Genomic DNA, 5,782 nt, shown 5'->3' on the forward strand with positions numbered 1-5,782 from the left:
GGGGGATGGAGGCAGCACCAGGCACCTGCTCTGCACACAGCAGAGCTCAGCCTCTTCTGAGGGTGCTGGCTGCCCCCTGGCTGGGGCTGCTCTGCAATGAAGACCAAAGCTGCTGTGCACTGTGGAAGCCTTTCCAAGGCCTTGCTGGCCTGGGGTTTTGTTTGACAGCAACCTCTTGCATGGCTGCATACAAAACACTGCTTCCCCCTCGCTCCAGCCCCTGGCCTCTCTCCTCAGCTGCACTGGGAGGAAGTTTGGAAGCACTTGCAGTTTGTGTTCCTGGCAAGCAGGGAAGAAGCCCAAGCCCAGGCTTGCCTTCCCCTTCCCCCCTCTGCTCCCCCTCTCCTCCCCAGCCTCTCACATCTCTGAGTCCAGGTACATCCCATTGATCAGGTAATCCACCTGGGTGTAATCCTTCTTCTTGTAGCTCTCATAGGCCTGCATGAGGAAGAGCACCAGGACAGTGATGAAGAAGCCTGTGCCCACCAGCAGCACTGCCAGGAGGGAGCTCCTGTCCACCAGGTACTGGGTCAGGGGCTCGGCAGCAACCAGCAGGTAGTCACTGTCTGTGTCCTGAGCGCCTGCAGGGCCAGGAGCTGCTGTTCTGGGGGCAGCTGCTGGGGAGGAAGGGAGAGCTGTTGGCTCCATCCCAGGCCCAGGCACTGTTTCTGCTGGAGAGGCAGGAGGGAAGACCTCACCACCTCCTGTAGAGCCCAGAGGAGTGGACAGGGCCGGGGGAGGAACGCTGCTGGTGCCTGGCTCCAGATGCTCCCTGGGAGGCGTCTCAGCACCCGCTGCAGAGGGCACAGGGAGGGCAGCAGAGCCAGGGGATGGCACTGAGACGGAGCTGGTATGTCCTGAGCTCTCCACGGTGCCCCCAGGCTCGGGGCCGCGGCTGGAGCCGGAGGTGGGAGAAGAGGCAGCGGCTGGCGTGGCCTCAGCAAGCTGAGAACCCCCAGAGGCAGTGGAGGCCTTGGCAGGTACTCCATCAGCTGCAGAGAGCGCAGTGGCATTGGTGGCCTCTGCTGTTATGGCTGTGGTGGCTGAGGAGGGGGCAGCTGCAGTGGTGGCTGTGGTGGTGGAGGCTGAGGTGGTGGAGGCTGAGGTGGTGCTGGCAGCAGCGGTGCTGGCTGCAGCGGTGCTGGCTGCAGCAGTGCTGGCTGCAGTGGTGCTGGCTGCAGTGTTGCTGACTGCAGTGGTGCTGGCTGCAGTGGCAGAGGCTGCAGCAGTGCTGGCTGCAGTGGTGCTGGCTGCAGTGGCAGAGGCTGCAGCAGTGCTGGCTGCAGCGGTGGAGGCTGAGGTGGTGCTGGCTGCAGCGGTGCTGGCTGCAGTGGTGCTGGCTGCAGTGGCAGAGGCTGCAGCAGTGCTGGCTGCAGCGGTGCTGGCTGCAGTGGCAGAGGCTGCAGCAGTGCTGGCTGCAGCGGTGCTGGCTGCAGTGGTGCTGGCTGCAGTGGCAGAGGCTGCAGCAGTGCTGGCTGCAGCGGTGCTGGCTGCAGCGGTGCTGGCTGTTGTTCTGCTTGCATTTGTTGGTCCATCTCGATCCCCAGCCTCCAGCAAGTGCCTCAGGGGGACCTTGTCAGTGGCAGCAGCGGAGGCAGCCAGCCGCTTCTGCGCCTCGCGTGGGTCTGCCCCTGCGCCGCTCAGCCGCTCCTGTGTCTGGGGCTGAAGCAGGGCTCTGTCCCTTCTCCCACTGGTGAGTCCTTCAAAAAAAGACACAGTCAATGCCTTTGGCAAGACCAAAACCCCCAAGCCCCAAGCTGAGCTCAGCCCCAGCAGGCAAGGCAGAGCAGGTGCTGTGGGGTGGGTGCAGTACAGTCCGGGAGGCAGCAGGAAGAGGAGAGCTCAGCTCTGCCCCTGCTGCACAACCCCCTTGGGGTTCATTGGCTGCCTGGGCTTTGCCCTGGCCACACACCTCTGGCATTTGCCCACCAAGGGAACCCATGGCACCCCCAGGCTGCACTCAGGAGCTGCCCACAGAGGCAGCACCACAGTGCCAGGTGCAGGGAAGGCTCAGGGCCAGGCAGCAGCAGTGAAGCTTTGTGCACAACCTGATGGTCTGCACCTCAAAACTGAGTGGAAATTTCCACTCACACCCTCCTACTGCCAGGGAATTTCCCTCTAGGGATGCAGATTTCCAGGGGCACCAATCCCACCTGCTTAGGAGAGGTCTGCTTGCTGCATGGCACAGAGGCCTCTGCCAGCCTGGCAGAACCATGAGGACATTTGCTTCTCGTGCAGGCCTGGGCACAGAGACCTCCTGCAGCTTCCTTCAGAGGACTGACCCCAGCTGCCAGCCAGCTCCACTCTGCTGCTGTGCCTCTGGGGTCAAAGGGGAGGCCCTGCCCCTGGGAACTCACCACCAGCCTGCTCTGCCTATAGGAGCAGTCTGCTGCCTCTGGCACAAAATCTGCCAGCCTCAGCAAAGCCAAGGCCAAGCTATGGCCCTTGAAACAAACACAGCTGCTCTGCCTTCCTGCTGCAGGGCACAGCCTGGGCACTGCAACTGGCTCCAGGGAGTCAGGTCCCCAGCGTGCAGCCAAGCTGCTGCTGGCTTCCCCAGGCTGCTCACAGCACCTGCAGCACAGGGGCAGTGCCACAGCCCTCAGGAGGCTAGGCAGGCAGTGTGCCCAGGCAATGTGCCCAGGCACCAGACCTGACCCACAGAACCATGCTGCTGCTCATCCCCATCCAGCCCCACAGCTGAGAGCCAGCCAGGGTCTGAGCACAGGCACTGAGAGCAGCAGGAGCAGGAGCCTGGACTCCCAGCCCCTGGGGCATGGCCTCACCTGCCAGCAGATCTCTGAGGTCCTGCTCTGCAGCAGCCTGGCACACACTCAGCTGGGGACACTGCAGGAGGAGGCAGTGACTCTGGTAGGGCACAGACCAGTTGCAGTGGTGGTTACCTGGAAACAGCAGAGGAAGTGAGGGACAGCACAGAAGGCTGGAGCATGGCTCAGTGCCCTCTGCCCTCAGTGCCCTCTGCCCTGCATCAAAACCTGGCTGATGGCCAGGCCCAGAGAGTGTCTTCATCTGTGGTCTGGGTGAGGGCACTGAGGCAGCCTCGGGGAGCCTGCAGCTGGCACCAGGCTGGGAGGCTGAGTCCAGCTGCCAGAGCCTAGGGAAGCTTCACAGCAGGGTCTGGGCAGGTGAGAGCCATGGGCCAAGGCTCCTTGGGTGAAGTTCAACAAGGCCAAGGGCCAGGGCCTGCCCCTGGCTCCCAACCACCCCATGGGGAGCTCCAGAGCCGGGGAGGTGTGGTTGGAAAGCTGCAGCTGGGAGAGGGCCCTGGGGGTGTTGGGTGGCAGTCACTGAGCAGGAGCCAGCGGTGCCCAGGGGGCCAAGAAAGCCAATGGCAGCCTGGCTTGGGTCAGAAGCAGGGTGGGCAGCAGGGCCAGGAGGGGATCATCCCCCTGTGCTCAGCTCTGGGGAGGCCACAGCTGCAGGGCTGTGCTCAGCTCTGGGCCCTCCCTGCAGGAAGGCCACTGAGGGGCTGGAGCCTGTGCAGAGCAGGGCAGCCAGGCTGGAGAAGGGCCTGGAGCCCCTGGGCTAGAGGAGGGCTGAGGGAGCTGGGGGGGTTGAGGCTGGAGCAGAGGAGGCTGAGGGAGACCTCCTTGCTCTCTGCAGCTCCCTGCAGGGAGGTTGGGGTGAGGAGGGGGCAGCCTCTGCTCCTTGGTGCCAAGGGCCAGGAGCAGAGGAGATGGTTGCAAGCTGCCCCAGGGGAGGCTCAGGCTGGAGATGAGGAAATCTTTCTGCCCTGGCAGGGATCTGAGACCTTGTCCGAGGCTGCCCAGGGCAGTGCTGGAGTCCCCATCCCTGGGGGTGTCCCAGCAGCTGTGGGCCTGGTGCTCAGGGCCATGGTCTGGTGCTGAGGCCGCAGGGCTGGGTGGGGGCTGGGCTGGGGGAGCTGGGAGGCCTCTGCCAGCCAGACCTGGTGGTTGTGATTCTGTGCTCCACAGAATGGTTCCTACTGGAAGGGACCTTAAACTTCATCTAGTTCCAAGCCCCTGCCCCGGGCAGGGACACCTCCCCACCTCCTGCTCTGCTGGCAGACAGCTTCCTTCCCCTCCCACTGATTGGTGACTCAAAGGATCAGGACAAAAGCCCTGCACCAGGTGGAAGTTTTGCCCTTAAAGGATCCCTGCTCTGCCTTAGTGCAAACAACTGGAAGCCAATGAAATTCACCCTGCAGCTGCAGCTTCCCTGCCTTGCTTTGTCTGCTGGTACCAGCACCTCCCCCCAGCAGCAATTCACTGCCTCAGACAGGGACACAGAGACTGCCCTGCAGCTCAGAGCCACTGAAGGCCAGCACTCAGCTAGGTGTCCTCAGCAGGGCAAGAGCTGAGCTCCATCTCTTCCCCCATGGCCCTCTTCTCAGAGCTCAGAGTGACACACCAGTGCCACAGCCTCATGGAACCATGAGCCCTGCCCAGCTGCCTCTCAGACATCCTGCACCACAGCCAAGGTCTCATCCCAGCACAGCCTCTCCAGCTCTCTGTGGTGCCACCAGCACTCCCCTGTGGGTAGATGAGGTGGGGCAGGACAGCTCTGACAGAGTCATTGGGAAGGTGAATGCTTTCTAGACACCTCAGAGAGGGACTGCAGAAGGTCCTCATCTCCCCAGCCCTGCTCAGCCCTGTGCCTGGCTGCAGCACACAGCTCACTGCAGGGCAGCTGTCCTGGGGCACCATGGAACCATCACCCTCCAAGCCAAGTGAGCTGAGCCCAGTGGCTGCAGGCTGCAGTGCACACCAGGCACAGCTGCAGCCTGCTGCTCACAGAAGCCAGAGGGAAATGCCTGCTCTCTGGATCCAACTCATCCAAAGCTGGCAGAAGCTCTTCAGGGGGTGCAGAGAGAAGCCAGAGGTGGAGGTGCCTGTGAACAATGGGAGCTACAAAGGCAGCTGCCAGGGGAGCAGGAGGGATTGCAGCTCAGGAGCAGGAAGCTCACCTGCAGCAGCTGGGCTCTGGCAGGCCTGCCTGCACTGCTGCTCAGAGGACAGCCTGCTGACCTGCACCACCTGCACTCCTCTCCCTCTCAGGGCAGCAGAGCTCTGCTCACACACACAGAAGGGGATCAGGGGGAAGAGCAGGATGGCAATCCACATCTTCATCTGGGGCCTCCCAGGGGAGCTTCTCTTCCCAGGAGCAATGCTTTCTGTGATCAGCTCCAGAGCCACTGCAGGGTGCCTGCTGGGAGTAAAGAAGCAAATAAGAGAGGGGAGAAGATGCCCAACCCACATCCCAGTGCTGCTGTACACAGCCCCTCCAGAGCTCCCTCCCCACCCCTACCACTGCAGGCAGCACTGCTGGCAGCAGGAGTGGGGGAAGCAGGGCAGCATCCTCGCAGGTCCATAGACAGGGCTTTAAACTAGATTGGAAGGGGGAAGGGGCTGGAACCAGTCCCCCCAGGCAGGAGTCTGGGGGTGATAAGCTTGAGCCAGAGGTGAAACCAGCAGCCCAGCTGAGGTGCATGGACACTAATGCACAAAGCTTGGGTAACAAACAGGAGGAGCTGGAAGCCTTGTTGCAGCAGGAGAGTTATGATGTAGTTGCCATCACAGAGCCCTGGTGGGACGACTCACATGGCTGGAGCGCTGCAATTGACGGCTACAGGCTCTTCAGGAGAGACAGGCAAGGGAGAAGGGGTGGAGGGGGGGCCCTGTACATCAGGGAGGCACTGGATGCCATTGAGCTGGAGATCAGGGACCATCAGGTTGAGTGCCTGTGGGTGAGAATTAGAGGGAAGGCCAACAGGGCAGACATCCTGGTTGGAGTCTGTTAC

General features: G+C 62.3%; 1 protein-coding gene across 1 annotated transcript; it reads right to left on the reverse strand.

The window, feature by feature from the left end:
- Positions 1-234: 234 nt before the first annotated feature.
- C22H11orf24 (chromosome 22 C11orf24 homolog) lies at positions 235-5,179 on the reverse strand. The gene is made up of 3 exons (XM_054171994.1): positions 4,949-5,179; positions 2,800-2,903; positions 235-945 (listed from the first exon to the last, which is right to left on the reverse strand). The coding sequence occupies exons 1-3, from the start codon at positions 5,109-5,111 to the stop codon at positions 358-360; spliced, it is 855 nt and encodes a 284-aa protein (XP_054027969.1). The 5' UTR covers positions 5,112-5,179; the 3' UTR covers positions 235-357.
- Positions 5,180-5,782: the final 603 nt, after the last annotated feature.

Source organism: Dryobates pubescens, chromosome 22 (assembly GCF_014839835.1).
Source record: "Dryobates pubescens isolate bDryPub1 chromosome 22, bDryPub1.pri, whole genome shotgun sequence".
Classification (NCBI taxonomy): domain Eukaryota; kingdom Metazoa; phylum Chordata; class Aves; order Piciformes; family Picidae; genus Dryobates; species Dryobates pubescens.

What these genes read in the sequence shown, in the direction of transcription:
- C22H11orf24 (XM_054171994.1), bottom strand. Translation starts at nt 5,111, where the DNA reads ATGAAGATGTGGATTGCCATCCTGCTCTTCCCCCTGATCCCCTTCTGT. An exon ending in CCAGAGCCCAGCTGCTGCAG is followed by an intron (nt 2,904 to 4,948) that starts GTGAGCTTCCTG and finishes TGCTGTTTCCAG; the next exon opens with GTAACCACCACTGCAACTGG. An exon ending in CTGCAGAGCAGGACCTCAGA is followed by an intron (nt 946 to 2,799) that starts GATCTGCTGGCA and finishes GGGGGTTCTCAG; the next exon opens with CTTGCTGAGGCCACGCCAGC.